Below are 22340 nucleotides of genomic sequence, written 5' to 3' on the forward strand. Positions count from 1 at the left end.
AGCATTCCTGGACATACAGGGGTACCAGAGCTCAGAGCAGTGAAGCCATGGCTAGTGCCTCCTGCCCGTGATTCTGGGTATGTATTCCAGTGGACCCCATGCTGCTGCTGCTGCCCTTCACTGCTCTTGTTCCTCAAGCCAACACTTCAACTTCCCCTGGGCTGGGACTGGTAGCCAGTGCAGATTATGGGGCAGAGATGGGAGCTGCTGGGAAACCCCGCTGGAGAAGGGATCTGGCACACTGTGCACCATTCCACAAAGGCTGTAACTCAGCACACAGCATTACCGTCATGCCACGTCTTCCTGAAAGGCCTTGGTATCTTTGGCGAGGCTCTGAAGCTGAAAGAAAAGGTTGTAATCTCCTTACTGAGTACAGATGATAAAAAGCTGCACTGGCCATTGCTGCTACCTCAGCATCCAGGAGCAGGCCTTGGGCTGCCTCCCATACAGCAAATGGCAGACATTCACCTGCCTCCAGGGCTGACAGAACCTTCCCTGCAGCCTCTGAGTCTTGTCTGGATTGAACCAGCTAGCCCCCAGCCAGACCCCAACCTGTTAGACCCCAGGTAAGTTGTGCCATTGCTCCAACCAGCTCAGGAGAGGTGGAGACATGCAGTGAGCTGGATTTCCTCTACATATGAAGACACGGCAGCCCATACTTAATTAACCAAGTAGCCCCATACACGCTTTGAGCTGGAGAACAGGGCTCTGTGGAGTCGCCTGTAAGAGTCTTTCGGGCCGATGAGCAGTGGCTCAGTGCTCTGGGCTCTCTTAGAAAGAAAGGAATGGAGCCACTCATGAGCAACCCTTGCCGCAGCCCCACCACAGCGACACACAGCCAATAGTGTGGAGGGCAGCTGGAAGACCTAAGAAAACCACTCTGGAGGAGATCCCGGGGACTGCAGTCAGCCAATCTGGATTACATGGGGAGACCCAGATAAAAAAAAAATGATCACAAACATCTATCTCGGAGCAGGTGAAAACAGCATTCCTGGCCACTGATGCCACCTGTGATTCCAGGCACAGCCAGGATTCCAGAGGCATCCCCAACTGCAAACCGCTTAGACAAAGGATGCGTGCCATCAAAAACAGGGGCAGGAACTACCTGGCCATATGCTCCCCCAATCCACTGGCATCACCTCCATGCTGTTCAGTCTGGGGTCAGACAGCTTTATCTCAGCCAGGCACCTACTGCAGCTTGGCACAAAACCCACAAAGATGCCCCTCCATACGGCTTTGCTGAGACACAGAGCTGGGTATCTTTCACAGACGGATGACAACATCTGGCAATTTCACCAGTGACCTCACATACATGTTCAACAGGAGGGTTGACAAAACAGAACCGTGCAGATGAGCAGCTGGGTCAAACCTTCCCTTCTGCTCCCTCTCAGGCGAACAAACGGAATCATTCCGCAGGACTGCAGGAGATGAACAAACCTTGGAGGCCACTCAACAGTCTTGGAGGCTGTTGGGACACCAGGCCACGGCCCAGTGCTGGCAGCAGAACATCAACCAACAAGAGCAGCACAGTCACTGCACCAGGCCCAAGCTGAAAGAGACAAGGGCTTCTGAGCGGTCCAGATGGTACCAGTCACCTTTGCCACAACCGTCTCTGTAAGTTTCCCCAGGAAGATGGACTCAGAGGCAGGGCAATAACTGGTGAGATTGCCAAGAGACGGTCTCTAGAGCAGCATTATCTGGAGCAGGTTCTGCTCAGTTACACAGGTGCTGCCCTGCACAGTCAAGGAGACCATTTGCATCTATTACCCCATCTCCCCCTTGCTGTGCCATGTGTCTCCGTCTCTCTCTGCCATGGTTTTCTTTTCTCCTCTGTGTTATGTTCTTTAAATCATGTCTTTGCATTTTCCTTACACTCTCTCCCTAAACAGCACCTGAGCCCAGTAACATGAGAGTCTGCACGGAGTGTCTTAGCCCACAAGGGCATGCCTGCCTTTGAGCCGGGGGTGAGTCCCAGCTCCGGGAGACATCTCTGTACTAGCTCTAATGGAACTGGTGGGCCAAAGCCAGGATGCAACCATGGCAGCATGAGTATGGGAGAGGCAGCCGTCCTGAGTATATGTAGCTGTCAAGGAGCCTAGGCCCCAGGGTGGCTGCCTGTCCTGCTCCTTGCGCCACTGCACCTACATTCTGTTTTTGTCGAGCTCACACGAATACGTCTCCTCGAGCTGGGACTCACCCTCAGCTCGATGTGCAAAGCCCCCATTCACAGGATTGAGCTTGAAATGAGATTAAAAGAGTTTGCCACCTACTACTTAAAATGGCTTATATCATCCTGGAGACCAGGTACAATGGCTCACTGCAGCCCATAGATAAGGATGGGCACAAAGGGTGACAGCACCAGGAGCATGGTCAGTGAGCCTGTTTCCAATGCCACCACTATGCAGAGCAGTGAACTGGGACCCTGGCTGTGCCAGGCACTCAGAGAGCTAAATACCCTTTGCAGAGCCCTTGGGCTGGGATGCTGGCTCCTCTAAAGATAATAAGGTGAGGAGTGGGGGTGGGAAAGAAGCACTAACCACAGCCATTTATACCATGTGAAATAAGCAGGAGGTTATGCCCAGAGAGCCAAGAACCCCCTGCCCTCCACCCCCTGCCCACCCTATCTCATGGGAAATCTGAGAGGCAGACTCAGGGCAAGTCTACACGACAGCGCTACGTTGGTGTAGCTGCATTGTCTGGCGAAGACGCGCTATGTTGATGGGAGAGCGCTCTCCTGTCGGCATAATTGCTCCACCTTGGCAAGAAGCGGAAACTGTGTCAGCAGGAGAGTGTCTCCTGCCAACATAGCACCATTGTGGACAGCACAAGACTTGCGTCACTTGGGGGGCAGCTTTTTCATACCCCTGAGCGATGTAAGTAAGATTGACTTAGGCCATAGTGTAAACTTGCCCTGAAAGAGGGAGAAGCCAATGTAAAAAGCCAGGAGGCACCCCACTGAGCTTCCAGAGGCCCCACCCCCCAGGTAAGTTCATGGCACTCCCAGAGAAGGGCGGCCCTGGCAGAGCACAAGAATGCTGTCTGCTGCTCTTGTCTCAAGCCCATTTGCTTCCTCAGCTTGTTACTTCATTCTCTCCTGAATCTGGCCAAACTGCCCTGGCTTTAACCTCTGGCTGTCTGGCCTTAGAAGCTCCCTGTGAAGGTGCTTTCAGGTCAGTTCACATGCTCTTCCAATACCTGCTCCCACTGTTCATATGCCCCTCCTCTGTGCTCTATTGGACAAGCTACATTTAAAGTTTCTTGTCCAAAGCCTTAAGGACAAGGCCAGTCCACGTCCCTGCAGCTGCTCGCTGGGCTGCTGCCTGAATACCACAGACTCATAACTGAGAGGCCTCTTTCCTTATTTCCAGCAGGACTTGCTGCCAGTCAAGCTGAGCTGTTTGAAAGGAGCATGGGAAACTCAGACATGCTGGGTACAGAGACGAAGGAGGAACTTCCCAGAGCCAGGCCAAACAAGCAGCAGCAGATGCCCCTTTCTCCAGGACACTCCCACCTTGGGCCACGTTCTCTAGGGTTCCATCCCTGGGTAAGTACTTTTGGCATTTCACCTACAGCACAAGCCTCTTCTGAGCAAAGCAAACCAAACAACAAAGCAAATTCTCTTGAGCAGCCAAAGATTTGCTGCTTCTGCTAACTATCCTCCACTCCTCTTCCAGAGAGTGATGTGAGGGGAGATTGGGTGGAACAGGTGCAGAAAGATTTCCTAGTGGAGGGATATGCCTCTGAGCAGGACCTCCAGATCCCGTGGCCTGTTACCTGGTGATCTGCAGAGAGCCTAGAGAACAGCTCTGAGTCTAAGAGCCCCCAGGGCTGTGCTATAGAAAGCCCGCAGTGAGCCTGGGGCTCAGAGGGGACAGCTGCAGGAAGAGGCAGAACTTTGGGTCAGGATTTGTTCAGAAAGCTTTCCTAGAGGGGAGGGGTCACCAGGCCTTTCGCTAGTTGAATTCAAACCAGGAAGCCCTGCCCAGCTCCCATGCTGGAGTTGCCCATTCTGGGAGGGGGAAGACAGCTCCCATCTCCTTGCTCCTGGGGGCCTGCCTCCAACAGGCAGACACCTGATCCCCTCTGGCTGTATGGAAGCCAGGAAGCAGAGAGATCCCTGCTGGAAGAAGAAAGCATCTCCCTGGCAGGCATCAGAGCTCCAGAAGCTGGAAGCAAGAATGCTGTGAAACAAACCAGCCCCCAGCTCCCAGTAAAGAAAGGGGAAAATCCTGTGTTTGGTACCTACCCAGAAATACATCATCATGTCGGCAGCGGGGATGTGCAGCACCAGAGAGGAGCAATCAGGTGAGCTGGCCTAGCAGCGCAATGAGAGGGTGTGGGGTTCCCCTTCCACTCCCCGTGCAGCTGGCGGAGGTGACCCGCACTGTGCTCCCTCGCAGTCTCTCTCTTCCCGGGATTTCTCTGGGCTTTGTGCTGGTGGGTGGCTTGGCAGCAGTGCCCTATCGCCTCGGGTCCCTCGCCGGCACAGCGCGGTCACTCGCCACAGGCCGCCATGCACGTCAGAGCTGGCCATCAGTGTCCATCATGCTGGTGCTCAGCTGCTCGTGGTGCGAGGATCGGAGAAAGGATTCCAACTTGGGCAGGGGAAAGGAGCGAGCCCCCAGATCCCAAGCACGAGTCACAGAGCGAGGAAGGGTGGGGGTGAGGGGAGCTGATTCGATATTAAAAACGGGGGGAGGGACCAAAAATAAATCCTCTTGGGTGTCCTTAGGAGAAAAAGGAAGAGAGAAAAAGCGAGCGAGGCTGGACCTGTTCCTCCTGCGGAGGTAGAGTACAGCTGGCTGGGAGTGCAGGGGCTGCTGGACTCAGGCTGGGAGCGTGAGGCCAATCAGCGGCGAGGAGCCAGGCTGAAGGACTGGGGGCCAAGTTGCCAGGTTTGTTGTAAGGGGCTGGATGGGCTGCCGGGGAAGGGAGGGGAACGTGTGGCGGGGAGAGCGAGAGCGTGCATGGCAGGGAGCTGGGAGTGTAGGCTCCTGCTCCGACACTCTGTGCAATGGATGTCCTGCCTCAGCATTTTTCAAGCTACCCTGTCAATAAGGGAATCGGCTGCTCTCACAATTAACCTGCGAGGTGCCAGCCAGCTCTGACTGCGCTTGCTCTCTGGCAGGAGTGATTTTTCCTTTCCTCTTCCTCTCCTGTTCCTGGGTCAGGCTCAGCCAGCATCCAAGGTTGACAGCCTGAGCTAGGCCCAGCTCCTGGCTTCTCATGGGCCAGGATGGATAGTGGCTGCCCCACCCCTGGCCAAGGGAGAGAGGTCATTACAGGAGCCCCCCGCCCTCTCGTTCTAACGGCTACGGCCTCGGTCATTTCTGCACAAACCCCTTCTTCCGAGGCTGCTTAGGGAGTGAAAATTCTTGGAATAATTATTATTGCCTGGATTAGGGCAGCACCTCGAGGCCCCATTGTGCTGGGCGCTGCAGACAGTGAGCGAGTCCTTATCCTGAAGCGCTCACAACCTAACTAGACCAGACAGATGTGGGGTGGGAGGCAGGAAGGAAAAGCAGGAGCAGCCTTGGTAAAGCCTGATCCCGGAGGCTGGGGGACCTGAGATTAGTGAGCCTAAGGAAGGGAAGGGGCAACCCTTGAACAATGCTTTACTCTGTGATCTTAAACAGCAATAACGCCCCTGGGGGAACCGAGGGGCTGAGTTCAAAGGGCTGCCCTCAGCCACAGAGTCCAAGGCAGAGCTGGGAACCCATGCAGAGCAGGCACCTGCCCTGGGTATGTGCTGTGGGCAGCCCAGCCCAGCCGCTCGGACTCCGTCACTGCACCCCGCTCGCTCATTCACCTGCCCCGGGCAGCCCAGCCCAGCCCAGCCCAACGGCCAGTTCTAAGTCCAGGGAATGGCTAGAGCTCAGCAGCTTGGCCCCACCAGTGACTTGTGAGGGCCAGGCACTTGTTAGGCTGGGGGCAGTGCAGGGGCAAAGGGATGGGCTGGCTCTGGCCAGAGGAGTGCAAACAAATGGATCTGGTGGAAGCACTTCAGTTCTCCTTCGGGATGGCTCTAGGGACATTCTGACCTGCTGAGGGACAGAACGACGGGGACTTGACAAGGCCCCTGTGTGGTAGCTTTTCACATTGCACAGGGCCCTCGTGGGATAGGCGGGGGAAGGGCAGAATCGTGACAGTCTAGCTCTGCTGCCAAGGGGCTATTACGATAAAATAACCATCCCGTGCTGTGCTTCCACCACTCCTGCATGCTGCTCTGCCCCGACCACGCCTGCAACGCCTCCTCCAGCCTGAGATGGGGCCTGGATCCCCAGGAATGCCCTGCTGCTCCAATGAGAGGCTCTGGGGAATTACCACATGCCTGCCTGAGCCCTGCTGCTGCCCTGGCAAGTTCCCTGTTTCTCTGGAGGAGCCTGGCCTTGGGGCAAAGCCCTGTTATGGATCACGCTCCATCCCGCAGAGGAAAGTAGCAGAATCCTCAGGGTAAGATAAACAATCCCTGCACGGAGCAGGCCCTTGAGCCAAGGCGACGGGTACAGCAGCTCTGCAGGCAGGGCAGCATGTCTCTCAGACACTAAATCTCCCGTCCTCCAAGGGACCCACTGTGCCGCGGAGAGAGGGGACCATGCGCGCTGAGCCACTTGCAGGAGCAGGCAAATAAATAAGAGCAAGGGAAGGCGAAGGCGTGCAAGGGCGGGAAGATAGTTCTGTGGGGCCCAGCTGCCGCTGACAGCCCCCCCCCGCAGCACATAATCACATTCAAAGCGGGGCTGGTGTGAGGCAGTTCTCCTCCAGCACAGCAATAAAAGAAAACAACACACTTAATAATTCAGCACCAGGAGAGGGTGATCAAGCAAAAGAACCACCACGGCAGGCAGGGGAAGAGAGCCCAGGTTTTCACTCATTCCTACCTTGGTGTCCAAGGCCTCCCCCCGCATCCTCCCAGAGCCCTGCAAGCACAGCTGCACCCCTCACCTCGGGGAGCGAGTCCCCACTGCTGCTCCCCCCCCACAAAAATTGAGGAGGGCCTGGTGGTGAAGACCTAGAGTGAGTCAAGGGGAAACTGGGTGCAACATCCTCACATGGGCTCCTGGGTAAGTTCCCTCCCCCTCTGTAAGAGGGGGCCAGGAACCCTTCCCTGCCACAGGGACACAAGCCTAAAGCCCTCAGTGTCTGTGAGAGGGACCATAGGACAGCCTAGAAATAAACCTTTCTCCCCTTAACAAGACTCCCCAGGTCAGAAAGGGGAGCCCATGCAGCAGAGGGAGATTTTGCGCTGTCTGCTGGGGAGAAGAGGCTAAGAGACAGGCAGGTCACTGTTTGGCTGTGGGTTTTTTTTCTTCTCCTAGCTATTCCATGGCCAGCATTACCAGCAGGGATTTGACTCCCTCTACTTCTGCTTCCTCCCTTCCCATCTAAACCGTGTGGTGTTGAACAGGGAGGTGGCTGGCTCTCAGTGGGCATTAGAAGGGATCCCTGGGTATGACCTTACGTCACTACTTTGGGACCCTTTGACACAAATCACCATAATACACTTGACCACAAAACCACGGTTAGTTCCTGTTTGACAGTGTTTACCTTGCTGTTCCCAACTCGGTTTGTGCCTTGCCTGGCCCAGGCTCTCCTGCTGCTCCCTCTGTCCGAGGCAGGGCATTACGGAGCCGTGGAGTCGATGGCAATCTCCCCAACCCACCATCCTGACTTCTCTACAGGAAGAAACAGGCCAGATGCCTTGTGCTGGGACCCGAGCACATCTCAGCAGGTAGGGGCTAGACCTGTGCTTGGATGCAAGACCTCCTGGGGATGAGGCCTTGGTAATTGAATAGGTAGTGCTTGTCACATGTGAGCCAGTCCTGGACCTGTAGCCCAGAACAGCCCCAGAGGGACACTGAGCAGCAAAATATAGTATCGCTGGCTGAGACAGAGACCAGACTGGCACTTACTAAGAGTCACGTATTCTACAAAGGAGACCCACGGGTGCACGCCACAATGCATGCCTATCTTTGTGGGACAAGCCTGTATAGACAGACAGGAATTGGGTATATGCATATGCAAATATCTGAGTAAGCATTTAAAACCTGATTTGGGTGTACAATTCCATTTTTTTAAAGTTTTTTTTGCAACTCTTTAAAAATCTACCCCTAAATATCTCTCGGCAATTTTTGCTAGTGTTATGGACTCTAAAGTCCCAAGCAAACATCCTGCCTTCCTTCAATTCCCTCTGCTGCATTTGTTGTTTTGAAATATTGTTGTTGCAGAAATGGCTGGTACATTCCACCCCAGAGATAGCTACATTTGAGGGATGAGGGGAGAGATTGCTGAGTATACTGCTTGCACAGTTTAGGGTCCCTTAGTACAAAGGGCACTATATCAAGGTAGATGAGTGTTACTTATAGACACAGCTGAGTTTGGTTAAGAATCCATCCAGTACGGGATATCGGAGGAGGTGGGACAATCACACACAAGGTCAGTGGGTTTTAGCCACCAGCCTACAAGACCTGAAAGTTGGCTTTCAAATGGGAGCTCTTTTAGAAATGCACTTCTGCAAAAGGTCCAGCCACTGAAGCCATTCCCTGAGTGACTGTGCAGGAGCTCCTTATCGCATCAGGCTCTTAGCAGATTTGGGAACTGTCCTTGCAGGGCAGCGGGGGACTGATTGCTCAAGAGGCTGGGAATGGGAGTGGGAGCCAGGTCTCTGGTTCCGAACTGCCCCAGGCCAGGATGGCCAAACGGTGTTCGTCTCTGATGCACGTGACACCACTTGGGGTGAGAACATTCTTCCCATGGGGCACCCGTCTACTTCACAAAACTGTCACTGAGCAAAGAATGGGCTGGAGAGGCTGAGCGGTGGGGAGGTCTAGGTGCTCTGCCTGCTTGGGGGTATATAAAGGGGCCTGAACCCTTTGGGGCTGCCAGTCTAGATGTTAATGAGCTGGGGCCTTGACCCTGCCTGTTAGCACTACTAAGCCCTTCTTCCAGCCCTGCCTTTATTAGAAATCGTGCCTGTGACTGGAGCCAACGTCCGCTCTCTTTGCCTCACTCTTGTTTCTTTTTTTGAACCTGGTTATACTTTTGGCCTTCACAGCATCCCCTGGCAACAAGTTCCACAGGTTGACTGTGTTGTATGAAGAAGTACTTTCTTATGATCATTTTAAACCTGCTGCCTATTAATTTAATCAGGTGACCCCTAGTTCTTGTGTTATGTGAAGGAGTAAACAACAGGTCCTTATTCACTTTCTCCACACCAGTCACGATTTTATGATCTCTGTCGTATCCCCCCTTAGTCGTAGAATCCTAGAATCTCAGGGTGGGAAGGGACCTCAGGAGGTCACCTAGTCCCACCCTCTGCTCAAAGCAGGACCAATCCCCAATTAAATCAAAAAGTTGCCTCTTTTTCAAACTGAACAAGTCTCCGTTTTTAAAATCTCTCCTCCTGTGGAAGCTGTTCCAGACCCCTGATCATTGTTGTTGCCCCTCTCTGGACCTTTTCCAATTCCAACAGATCTTTTTTGAGATGGGCGATCACATCTGCACGTGGTTTTCAAGCTGTGGGCGTACCCTGGATTTATATAGAAGCAATAGGATATTTTCTGTCTTATTATTTATTCCTTTCTTAATGATTCCCAACATTCTGTTCGCTTCTTTGCTGGCCGCTGCCCATTGAGTGGATGTTTCCAGAGAACTCTCCACGGTGACGCCAAGATCTCTCTCTTGAGTGGTAACAGCTAATTTAGCCCCTCCTCATTTTGTATGTATAGTTGGGATTATATTTGCCAATATGCATTGCTTTGTATTTATCAACATTGAATTTCACTGGCATGCACCATTTTGTTGCCCAGTCACCCAGTTTAGTGTGATCCCTTTGTAACTCTTGCAGTGAGTCTGCTTTGGACTTAACTATCTTAAGTAATTTTGTACCATTTGTACCAGACTTTGCCACCTCACTGTTTAACCCTTTTTCCAGATCATTTATGAAAATGTTGAATAGCACTGGTCCCAGTACAGATCCTTGAGGACACCACTAGCTACTTCTCTCCATTCTGAAAACTGACCATTTGTTCCTACCTTTTGTTTCCTGTCTTATAACCAGTTACTGATGCATGAGAGGACCTTCCCTCTTATCTCCATGACTGTCTACTTTGCTTAAGAGCCTTTGCTGAGGGACCTTGTCAAAGGCTTTCTGAAATTCCAAGTACACTATATCCACTGGATCACCTTTGTCCACATGCCTGTTGACTCCCTCAAAGAATTCTAATAGATTGGTGAGGCAGGATTTCACTGTACAAAAGCCACATTGACTCTTCATGTGGAACCCAAATCGTGTTCATCTATGTGTCTGATAATTTTATTCTTTACTATAGTTTCAACCAATTTGCCTAGTACTGAAATTAGCTGACTGGCCTGTAATTGCCAGGATCGCCCCTGGAGCCTTTTTTAACAATTAGCATCACATTAGCTATCTGCCCTCACCTAGTACAGAAGCTGATTTAAGTGATAGATTACATACCACTGGGTACAGAAAGCAGGGGCCTCCCTGAAAAGCGGAAGTTGCCCCAGCACTGCGCTTGATGAAGATATACGATACCCCCACTTCCCCAGCGCTCTCAACAAATCCCTGCACAGCTCATTCTTGATAGCTGTATACAGCACGAAGAGTCAGCAATGTCAGCACGCACAAAGCAACTCATGGGCACAACATCCCTAACCCATGCCAGCTGCCAAGCCTCCTCTCCAGAGACCCATCCCCCAGTTAGCTCCCTGCACTTGCATGCACCATTCCAGAAAGTCTCAGCCTCCTGCCACTGGTTGGAGCTATGAAAAGCTACTTGTCTACATCCAGCAGCAGTGGCAGACAAAAGGGAACCAAGCAGGCCATCCACCTCGCTTTCTCCAGCTAGCAGCTCCCCAGTCCACATGTGTGATCCAGCTGCTTAACCCATAACCTGTGGAGCAACAGGGTGGATTGTGCCAGTAAGGCAGAGACACAGCAGCTGGTATCAGCCCAGCACAGCAGGCCTGGAGATCAGAGCGCACTGGCACATGCTGCACAGATGAGTAAATGGGGACCCCAGACGTAGCTGCCGGAGACACAAAAAACACATTCTTATCTCTCAATATCTATTCAGAAAAGGAAAGTGTCTTTGTACCTTTTATTCAGCAAAGTTTCCCCTGTGGTGCGCACACTGGACTCTCTAAGAAAAGAAAAAGAAAGAAAGAAAGAAGAAGAATTAAAATCAATGATCATTATCGCTAACTTGCTTACAGTCAATGCCATTTGCTCACTGACTGGCAAAATTTTTGAATACGAAGTATTATCTCCCTAGGAGTTCCGGGAAACCTGCCCTGGTTAAACGCTTGCTGCTCTCCACGTTTCAAAGGGTGAACGAGACATTTTAGTTTTTTCTAAAGAACACCAAGGAACCAGCAGTCAGGCTGCTCAGGTTCATTCCTGGGCGGACTGAAGTCCATGCCATACAGGCACATTCCACGTCGTATATTTCACTACCAGAAGCAGCATCTTCTAGATCTAGTTTTTGGTGGATTTTCGCACTCAAGCAGTGAAGAGCTGAAAGGACTATGTGGAGCCAGACATGATGCAGGTTGGTGCCGCACGTCTCCCATGTGTCAACGCACTTCCAGCATGGTCTGTGAGTCCAGTCTATGCTATCAATACACCTCAATCCTGACTTGCAGCACCTGCACCTACCGTGTTCTATTCTGGCCTTCCCATAGCTCTGCAAGTGCACATCAGTCTCTACCCGCAGCCCTGTCTCTCCCCATACTAGTTCTGTACAGTACTGTCTGCTGTTTTAAAAGTTAAAAGATGTGCATAAGAATGGCCCTACTGGGTCAGACAATGGTCCATTAGCCAGTATCCCATCTTCTGACAGTGGCCAATGCCAGGTGCCCCAGAGGGAATGAACAGAACAGGGAATCATCAAGTGGTCCATCCCCCATTGCCCATTCCCAGCTTCTGGCAAACAGAGGCTAGGGACACCATCCCTGCCCTTCCTGGCTAATAGCCATTGATGGACCTATCCTCCTTGAATTTATCTAGTTCTTTTTTGAACCCTGTTATGGTCTTGGCCCTCACAACATCCTCTGGCAAAGAGTTCCACAGGTTGACTGTGTGTTGTATGAAGAAATACTTCCTTTTGTTTGTTTTAAACTGCTGCCTGTTACTTTCATGTGGTGACCCCTAGTTCTTGTGTTATGAGAAGGAGTAAATAACACTTCCTTATTTACTTTCTCCACACCAGTCTACCATATCCCATACTGGGTCCCAACACAGCTCTGCCAATGCCCCTCAGCCTGGACCCACAGCACCCCCTGCCCCTCCACTGCTCTGTACTGGGTCCCAACACAGCTCTGCCAATGCCCCTCAGTCCCATCCCACCCAAATCATGAGATTTTAAAAATAAAAAAGTTGGGGTCTTTCTGTGTCTTCTGGCTTTTGAGCCCTTAGGGGTCACATTTTGCAGCTTGCTAGAAAACCAAAGCTGCAGTTCTCACATAAACACCTGACTCCAGAAGCGGGAGCTTTGAGAAGAATACCTACATTGTGAGACTGGCAATACAATCACAAGATCAGCCACATGGCACTTCAAGCTACAGAGAGGGGAAGGGCTGCGAGCAGGGAGAGGAGGCCAGAGGAGAAAGGAACTGGATTCAGGTGGAGGCATGCCTGACAGCTGCCATCTTGTTGAACATCGAGGACTGAACTGGCGACCTGCAGAGCAGAAACCATGGCTTGAGAAAGGATCCAAGTTCACTAGCCAGTGACCATAGGAGACTCCCATCCTCTATGAGTTGGGTGCAGAGGGTGCCACATGACACTGGCCAGTGAGTTACACATGCAGAGCCAAGGGCTGAAACACTGTGCTTGCTTACGCTGGGATCACTGCAGGACTTTGTGCTGCCCCAGGGATGACTACTTAGATCCACTCGAGAACTTTGGCCCCACCGATGCTGCTGCGATTGTGCATACGCCCTATACAGAGCATGCGGAGGGCTCCCCTGTTGTGCTGGAGGAATGGAAGTGATTCCCAGGCACTTCTGTTAGCAAACAGGGCTTTCAGCCACGCAGCAGGATAATCAATTATGGTAATTCCTGCCTCAATGAATCAGATTCATGGAGGAACACAGCTCATTAGGCTGGGGAGGACTTCCATTAGCACTCTTAGGATAAAAACCCTCCAGATAGCTCTAACCCAGCCAGACACATTCACCAGCCTGAAACGGCTTCCTCTTCCCCAGCCTGGCCTGCCAGTAACATGACAAACTCAGGAAAGCCACGTGGGCAAAGCATGTTTTCCAGAAACTGTAATTCCCAGTGGGGACAAGATAATCCCCTACTCTGCAGGGCCTCACGCAAGGGACTTGGCTGTTGAGCCCCCTCGAGCTGCTGTGTCACTGAAATCTCAAAGCTCCCACTGACCTCCTGATCCAGCCCATTCTCACTCTGCTCCTCCAAACTCCTTCCTGCTTCTCTGAGCTCACAGACACCTCCTGCAGGCTGTGCCCAGTTTCACCAGTAAACTGGTCACTGGAGACTACTGGAACAGGGGTGAAGAGAAACCTCCAGTCCGTGGCCATCATCCTGAGAGCTGGGGCTTGGATTCGCTGGGCACTCAGATAGTGTGTTTGAAGATGTATCACTGAAAGCTGCTTGTTCTCCTGTGGGAAGTGCAGTGATGGGTAAAATCTCATTTCCCAAACAAGTCTCAGTCAAGGAAGAAGCCAGCTGAGTCTGCGCCTGCTCAGAACCCCTCACAACTAGACCTGAGGCCACGGCGCTCAGGAAACAGTGGACGGGCAGGCAACTCACTGGGGGACTGGGTCAGCCTGAGAGACTGTGACCTGCCACCCCTGCAGTATCTGCTGGGGCAGGAGCAGGAAGGCCAAGGCACAGCATTAACTCCGGGCAAAGAGCGGCCCGCAGGAGATGCGAGTGCTGCTTTGCAGTTCAAAAGCTGCTGCCCAAGAGCTGCTCTCTGTGCTTAGTACCAATGTAAATGGGCTCCCTCAATCTGCTGCAGGGAGGCAATTAAAGGTGACAGGCACAGCCAGACTTCCAGCAGTGTGGCACATCCCCACTTCCCACCCAGTCAGGTTCTCCACTCTCTTTGGGAGAAGGGGAGTCTCTGCTTTCACTCCCCTGAAAAAACAGCCAGTGATGGAAGATGCCAGGCTGCAGCAGAGAGGTTTTGGGCTGCCCACCTTAGGGCACACTCCAACCCCACTCCCTTGCAGAGGTGCCCAGGAGATCTCACCCCAGGCATGCTCTGGGAAGCAGTGTGTACAGGGGATGTGCTCAGGGCAGGGGTGAATGCGCTTCTGCAAGCCTCAATGGATCCTGAGAGTCCCAGGGGGACAAAAAGAACCATGGAGGTTTATGCAGTTGAGGAGGGAGACAGCTAGTTTTGAGCAGCTGCATTCGCGCCAGCTTGGGCTGCCTGTCCAGGTGCTACGGGGTGACAGGAGCTTGCTTTGGGCCTTTACTTGGACATGAAACGATCCTTGGGAGGCTCAGAAATAGCGAGCTGCTCATTATGAACTCAGAAGAGTCAGTCCTGGTGACACTGGTTAAAACAGCTCCCCCTGGCAGAGCCATGGAAACTACCCTCCGAGCTCCATGCAGGGGGAGGCAGAAGGGAGCTCTCTGGGCATCTCCCTAGGACTGCCCAACATGTGTGCAGCCTGACAGAGGTGGAATCTCCCCCGTGGTAGAATGGGGCGACCCTGCTGGCTCCTCACTGGGGGAAGGCTCCCATTCAGCCTTGCTGGGAAATTTACCAGCAGCGTGCTAAGTGATGTTTTAAAGCCACCCCCCGCCCCCCCAAATCCTAAATTAATTTTGCTTTTAATTAAATTCATTAGCAAAGATTATCTGGCTAAGGAAAAATAATAACTTGACCCTACCCGCAGCAAACCTCTCTATTTATATCCTCTCTATATATAAGCAGTGGCGAATATTTCTTTATGGGCCATTAAAGTTTTAATGTTTAATTTATAACTGCGTTCTCTGGCGGGCGGGATGGCCAGGCACAATGTCAACACTTTTAATTAAATGAGAAGGGTTTTCTTTTTAAACAAAGAAAGATAAAAAAGCCACATTCCCAGCAGCTAATCAAGGTGGCAGAGGCTCAGCAAGTACAGGGTGCTGGCAGAGGAGCGGGCAGGCCTTTGCTTCAGCTGAGCTGGCAGAATGGCACTGCCCAAGGTGTGTGAGAAAGCAGAAGGCTGCCAGGGGGAGAGAGCTCACCTGTTTCCTTCACCCACAGGCATTGAGATTCCCACCTCCCCTGCTTCCAAACAGGGAGACTCTTCCTTGCCAGAGGGCCTAGCAAGATGAGTCAGGGTTTACTGAGTGCCCTGCACCACTCTTTCTGAGTGTCAGTCCTAGAAAGGCAGAAGTGCAAGCTGCTTTACCCTAGGCTTGTTCCCCGAGGATCATGGTGAAGGCCTCTATTCAGAACCCATCAGCAGGCCTCCCCAAGTCCCTGACTTGCACTGCTTAATGAGAAAATTCAGCCTGTGCCTCCCACAAATCCCAGCCAAGCTTGGGACAAACCCCACAAGTGCCTCAAGAAGCCCCAAGTTTGTTCATCCCTCCCACTGCTCAGAGCTCCTTACTATTCCTGGGGGAATTCTGTGCTACTGCACGATGCAGAATTTTGCAGAAATTAATGAGCTCACAGAATTTCCTTTCCCCCACAGAAATAGGCTGCACTGCTGCTGGCCGCCACTAGGGGCCACTGGACCTGGCAGAGCCCAGCTCCCACACAGAAGACACTGCTGCGGGGAGGGAGGGAACTAGAGGGATCCTGGCAGCTGCAGTTCCCAGCACACTCCAAGGAAGCAGACGGAAACGCCATGCAAGCCTGGGACCCAGCATCTGGCTGTTTCTCCCTCTGCATCCCTGGACTCTGTGGGGGAGGGAGGCAGGTGTCTGGGCTGGTGGGCCACAGCTGGGCTCTTGGGGAAGGGGTGTGGGTATCTGGGCTGGGGGTGGGGAGCAGCTGGGCTCTGTGGGGGGGAAGTGTTGTGGGTGCCTGGCCCCCTGGCTGGGCTTGGGAGGGGGGAGGGGAAAGGGGCAGAGAAACAGGAGCTGGGTTGTCATAGGGGTTTCTTCAACTCTCTACTACTGGGGGAATTTGTGTGTCTGTGTATTGTTACAGACGTACTAGCTGACAGGTATTTTGAAATAAATTACCAAAATAATTGAAACTGGCATGATTATGTAGTGTTATTTTGACAAACAAAACTTGCCGAATTTGTAATTTTTGGTGCCGAATGCCCCCAGGAGTGTCCCTACACAGTCTGCTTGGAAAATGGCCACTGCTCTGGCCATCACCACAGAGGGGCCTTCAGCTGTAGCCTCGCTAGCCAGGACCATATCAGAGCTCACAAAGTAAGAAGGGCCAGGTCCCTATTTGGATGGGATGCCCCCTAAGGAAATCCAGGGTGGGGCAGGAAATGTAGACTCAACAGGTAATGCTCTTCCTTAATAGTCCTTACAGAGCCCAGGTCCCAGCCTGGTGCCAGGGCACAGTAAGGTGCTTAAGGCGCCATCTATCAGATCCGCTATAAAGCCTACAGCATTCAAACTCAAGAGTTGTGGATGTTAAATCCAGTGTCCCAACTAAATTCCAACTCGGGCAATTGCTATGTGTCCTGCTACCTACAGTCTCCCTGGCATTCCAATTGGTTACTGTAGCCTTCACTATTTGTCCTAAGATGCTGTGTAGCGCTGCTATGGGCTTTTAAGCCGCTACTGCCTTTCCCCTTGGAAGTGGCTGCACTTCGGCGGTGGAAGATGGGATTGCCAAATGTACAGTCTGTGAAATAGGTTAGGAAATTGGTGTGGGATCCGCTTGTATCGCAGGGTCAATAATGATGTGAAACTGACATTGAGTGCACATGTCGCTATCCACCCCTAGTTCACAGACCTGACATTCCAACATCACACCAAAGCAATGCTCTCTGCCCTTGGAGCTGGGCTTGGACTGTGTCTTCAAATTATTTATTACAGCAACTCTAAGACCCCACCTTGGTCAGGGCACCATAATGGGCCCTGCCTAGAGAGTACCAAAGGCAGTCCTGCCTTCTTTGCCTCTTCCCTGAGGTGACACCCTCAGTTCTGTTTGGAACAGAACGAAAGAGGGGAGAAAGGTGGTTCCCATTCATGGGGTATTTTATCTCCTGGCAGAGGTTAAATCTCTGTACAAAGAAGTGGGAAAGAGATGAGTTAGTTGCAGGGGGGCGGGGGGCTGGGTGTGCGATTCAGCCATAAGCACTTGGCTTAGCAAGGCTGGTTTAGGGCCTCACACGCCCGCAGCCATGCTTTTCCCTCAGAGCTGACAGTTTCAGCAGCTGACACCAGGTTGGTGACCCCATCTTCCCTGCCCCCACACACGTGAGATGGGGAAGCAGGGTGGGGTGGTGGTAACTGGCCAAACACCATACATTGAGCCAATGAGACCAGGGGCTTGACCCTAGACCCTGACTGTCCAGGTTTGAGGACTATATAGAGCTAGCAGAGTCCTAGCCACCTCCTCTCCCATTCTGCCAGGCATCAAGGCAACATCAGTGATTCATGCCAGCATGTAGTCTGTTTCCTCCTTGGAAACTCATCTTTCAGAGGGCACTGCTGGCACTCCAGGAATCAGCTGGCAGAAGGTACCGCCCAGCACTGCAGCCGTCCAATCCCCATCACTCCTAGGGAGTCTGCTCCCTGACATGCCAGAGGACTGTGAAAGGAGTGCTCCTGACCTTGCTTCTCAACCCAGCATCTCCCATAAGGCAGTGCAGAGCTCTCCCCACAGCCCGGTCACCCCTCAGCCATCTGTGCTGCCCAGACCTACAGCTTCGTGTCGTATCTCTGTCCTGTTGTGCAGGAGGGACACCCCCTCGGGCACCCCAGGCCTGCATTCCCATAAATGGGGCTCTCATTTCTAACATGGAGCCACTTTAATTACAAACCCCCCAAAACAAGCAGGAAATATTTAAAAAATGTAAAAACCACATACAAAGCAAGTTTGCTTGAGCCGGCCATTGCTTCCGTGAGCCAGGGAACAGAGTGGTGATGGCACCGTGCCGCTCACTAAAAGCATGAGTGTCACTAAATCAATAATTCATTTACTTTAATGAGATAAGTACTTTGAAAACTAATTGCAGACCTGCTCCATTTACTCCAACCCGTTATAGCCCTTAATGTAAATGGCAGAAGTGCTGCTGGAGAAAGGGGAAAGGTTTTAGGCGGAAGATAGTGTGTCATCTTTCTCCCTTCGAAGAAAGAGAAATATCAGCCATAAACAAGAACAAAGGAAGCCTAAGTAACCAGCTCCGTCAATCAAGGAATGTGTTATGCCACATGCTTGTACAACACCTTGCACATGCCCCACCCCACCCAGGAATGCATCATCACATCTCGGAGAAACGATGAGCACCAAAGGACATGCTAACATGGTAGAAACACCCCACCAAGAAATACCTATCAACCAGAGTGTATCGAACGACCATCTGGGAACGGATGTGGATCGTAAGTGCTACACAACACAGCCAGGCACCTGGGAGTGCCTGAGAGAACTACAGTACATTACATGAGGGAAGGCAGAGCCATTGGATTTGCTGTGTGAATCTGCTTCAGAATACTCCGTACAATGCACAAGCAGATGGAGATTCAAAACAGAGACAGAAACTAAAAGCAGGAAATGCACAGAAATAAAGGGATCTCCAACAGGAATTTGCAGATGCCCAAACTATATCCTGTGCAAATGACTGAGGGCCAGAAGATAAACTCTGCACCAGAAAAGACTGGCAAGAGGTCCAGTCAGGTGCCATGGGAACGGACTGCTGTAAGTTAACTGGACCCAGGCCAGGACTAGCTCTGTGTATAATTAGCGGAGCGGATGGGCCACCAGACAGGAATCCAGTGAAAGAGAAATCAAACTTGCTGTGATAACCTGAGCTACAGCACGGGACTTCTTCCCTAGCCCTTTGCCGCTGCATTGGCCGGAATAATAAAAAGAGCTCAAAGTTCTATCACGCCTTTTGTTAAAAGGACCACACCATGCTGTGCCTTTTGTCTTATCACCAGTTCTCACTGATGCGGCACTGGCTGCATTTTACATCATTTAATGGAAGGCAAAACAGTCTGCCCCCTCAAAACAAGAGAATACCTGCAGGGGTCTCTGCACTGACAACAGAATACAGCTACCTCTCCTGTGTGGGATGCGGCAGCTGGCTGACAGGACTAATAGCTCACTGCACTAAGCAAGGAGCTAGAAGAGCCCAAAGTGAAGAATCCCATGCTCAGCTGGCACTGCAGCTGGATTTGTAGAAAGAACATATGCAGCCAGATTGTACTCTGGTCAGGACCAGGGGTTTAAAATCCCTGCCCCTTGTGAAAAGCACCGCGGGATCTTTAACGACCACAGATGGTCACTACTTTGGTTTTGACCTCATTCAAAAAAATGACACCAGCAGCAGCAGAGCATCCCCTAGCACAGGGGTGGGCAAACTACGGCCCATGGGCCGAATCCAGCCTGACAGCCGTTTTAATCTGGCCCTCGAGCTCGCACTGGGGAGTGGGCTCTGGGGCTTCCCCTGCTCCGGCACTGTAGCCGGGGAGCAGGGTCTAGGGGCAGCCAGAGGCCTCTTCTCTGCATGTTGCCCCTGCCCCAAGCACTGCCCCTGCAGCTCCCATTGACCGGGAACCACAACCAATGGGAGCTGCAGGGATGGTGCCTGCAGACGGGGCAACGTGCAGAGCCTCCTGGCCACACCACCACATAGGAGCTGGAGAAGGGACATGCCGCTGCCTATTGGAGCCACTTGAGGTAAGTGCCACCGAGATCCTGCACCTCTGAGCCTCTCCCCGTGCCCCAACCCCCTGCCCCAGCCCTGATCCCCCTCCCGCCCTCCGAACCCCTCAATCCCAGCCCAGAGCACCCTCCTCCACCCCAACCCCCTCATCCCCAGCCCCACCCCAGAGCCCGCACCCCCAGCCAGAGCCCTCACCCCCACACCGCACCCCCCTCCCACACCCTGAACTCCTCATTTCTGGCCCCACCCGAGCCTGCATCTGCAACCAGAGCCCTCACCCCCTTCTGAACTCCAACCCCTATTTTGTGAGCATTCATGGCCCACCATACAATTTCTATTCCCAGATGTGGCCCTCGGGTCAAAAAGTTTGCCCACCCCTGCCCTAGCAGTAGAGTGACAAACGAGTTCAGGACCAAGTCAGAGGGAGATGGGCCCATTACCAACCCGCCAGCACCACAACCTGCAGCAGCCAGAGGTCTCCACCCAAGTCCTGCTGAGATTTGATGGGTGCACAGCCCCGAGCTTGTCTGCTTCCACATGTCACAGGGGAGTTGGGGAGTTGGTGGGCAGGAATGCTAGTTAACTAACGACTTTCACAGGCAGAGGTGCACAGGGCGGGAAGGCGCTTCATCCCAGACCTTGGGGATGTTTCCAAAAAGGAGCTAGTAACTCTCAGCAGTGATGCTGACAGGCTTCCTGAGTGAGAGCGTGGCCACCAAGCCCTTTTCCTTTTCGCTTGCTGGACCAAATGGCAGGCCATAAAAAGAGAAAATGTTCCAAGTCCACCAGGACCAGTCCAGGGTGACTCACCTGCTCAGCAATTTGCTTCCAAACCCTTTCCAGTGCTCCACTCTGGCACAGGGAAGACATTCTGGAAATGGTGTATAAGGCCCCTTGGACCTTCCCCGGGGCCTTATCGCTCACTAGCATGGCCCAAACTCCCATTGGCCATGAAGTCTCCCATTCATATTCCAAGAGACAGCCTTCCATGCCCAGTGCTCTGGAGCAGCTGAACAAGCAGCTTGAGATTCTGTGACTATCAGCTGAGGAGCATGATGGACACTTTGCAGCTATGCTAGTGGCCTGAACAGAGCCAGCAGGCTGCCAACAGCTCGGCCAGCCTTTGCTCCAGGATGGAGAGAGAGGGTGACATGGACTCTGCCTGGAGCACAGATGCAGCACAGATCAACATGAGAGGGAGGAGCTGAGGGCATTTTGCTATGACATAGCCAGGCTGGCTTTTCACAGCTCCAGACTTGTGGAGAGAAAGGTGGGGCTGGGGCGGAGCAGGGGCCACAGGGAAGAGCCGAAGCAGGGGATGGAGCAGCATGCAGCTGAGCAGGGCACCAGGAAATTTCGTGCCCCAAATTTCTTGGGGCCCTATGCAGCTGCGTACTTTGCGTATGGGTAGGGACGGCCTTGCCTGGGAGGCATTTCAATCCTGACCTGCAGCCTGCCTGCTATTCCAGTCCTGGGGCCCAGACAGCTTTGGTGATGGCCCTCAATCCTGAGCCACAACGACCCCTCTTATATTTCCGTATTGGGCCACACCTCCCGTCCTATCTCTGGGGATGCACCCTGGGTCTCTTGAGCTATCAATTATGCCTCTGTGGCAGTTCCAGGACATACATGCAGGAGGCTTGAGCTGTGATCCGAACACGGGTGCCCTGAAGTGAGCGGATAGTGCCCTTTCCACGGATACTGACTGGGCACTGCACAAACAGAACAACAGAGTCCCTGGCCCACGGAACTCTCAGTCCAATAAAGCCAGGACTCAACAGGTGTGCAGGCGCAATGAACAGGAGGGACGTGACAGGCAGGCTTGGGGACAGCAATTGGGGGATGCAGCCACTAGGTGGTTGGAGGGGTCTGACTCAGCCCTTTTTATAAGCTATAGTTGTTTGAACCCTTTCCAATTGCTCTTTATTTTCCTAATATTTGCCCAATTCATTTAACATCTGCCTAGTCCCAAATTTTCAGCAAAAATAATTAGAAATAGATGTTTTTAAAATCCTGCCCATTTCCCTTTTTAAAGGATCTACTGTGGATCCTCAGTTGTTCCCTGTCCAGGCCAGAAATGACCTTGGAGACACCCTGCTTGGTGCGACTTGGGAGAGAACATAAAGACTCCTACAAAGGTGACTTGCTGGATCACCTGCGTGTGTGACCTCTCAAGTGCCACAGACCTCACTGCTGCCAAGGAGTGCGATTGCTTGAGAGGTAGCAAGGGGGCTGCCCTGGTCCTGGAGGAACTCTGGATCCACCTGAACTCAGAGCAGGGAATGGTTCATGCCAGGAAAGGAAGACAGAAAGGGGAAAAACAGCAAGAGCAAGAGCTTCCAGCCTGACCATCCTGCTCTGAGGGCACGGATACCAGAAAAGCAGCTGTGACGGCCAGCCAGGAGAGAGAGATGGATCCCAGCAGCGGGGGAGAGGTGAATCTCTTCTGCACTGAGGGGATGAAGCGCGGGGAGGGGAAACATCGTTCTTTGGATGGACACACTTCTTCAGCCCCTTCGAAAGCTTGGCTGCTTTTGGAA

The 22340-nt window shown here is 52.5% G+C and overlaps 1 protein-coding gene across 9 annotated transcripts in view; it reads right to left on the minus strand.

The window, feature by feature from the left end:
• Nucleotides 1-22340, minus strand: part of RBFOX3 (RNA binding fox-1 homolog 3) — a 358296-nt gene that overhangs the window by 76145 nt on the left and 259811 nt on the right. For 4 of the 9 annotated variants that reach the window (XM_073311003.1, XM_073311004.1, XM_073311002.1 and 1 more), the window contains 2 exons: nt 11118-11162; nt 4247-7676 (listed from right to left, as the gene is read on the minus strand). In XM_073311003.1, the coding sequence (XP_073167104.1) occupies nt 4247-4264 (18 nt within the window). In that variant the 5' untranslated portion in view covers nt 4265-7676; nt 11118-11162. The remainder of the gene's footprint in view (nt 1-4246; nt 7677-11117; nt 11163-22340) is intronic. The other 5 variants (XM_073311008.1, XM_073311006.1, XM_073311011.1 and 2 more) reach the window with 3 other exon arrangements.

This window comes from Lepidochelys kempii, chromosome 14 (assembly GCF_965140265.1).
Source record: "Lepidochelys kempii isolate rLepKem1 chromosome 14, rLepKem1.hap2, whole genome shotgun sequence".
NCBI lineage: Eukaryota > Metazoa > Chordata > Testudines > Cheloniidae > Lepidochelys > Lepidochelys kempii.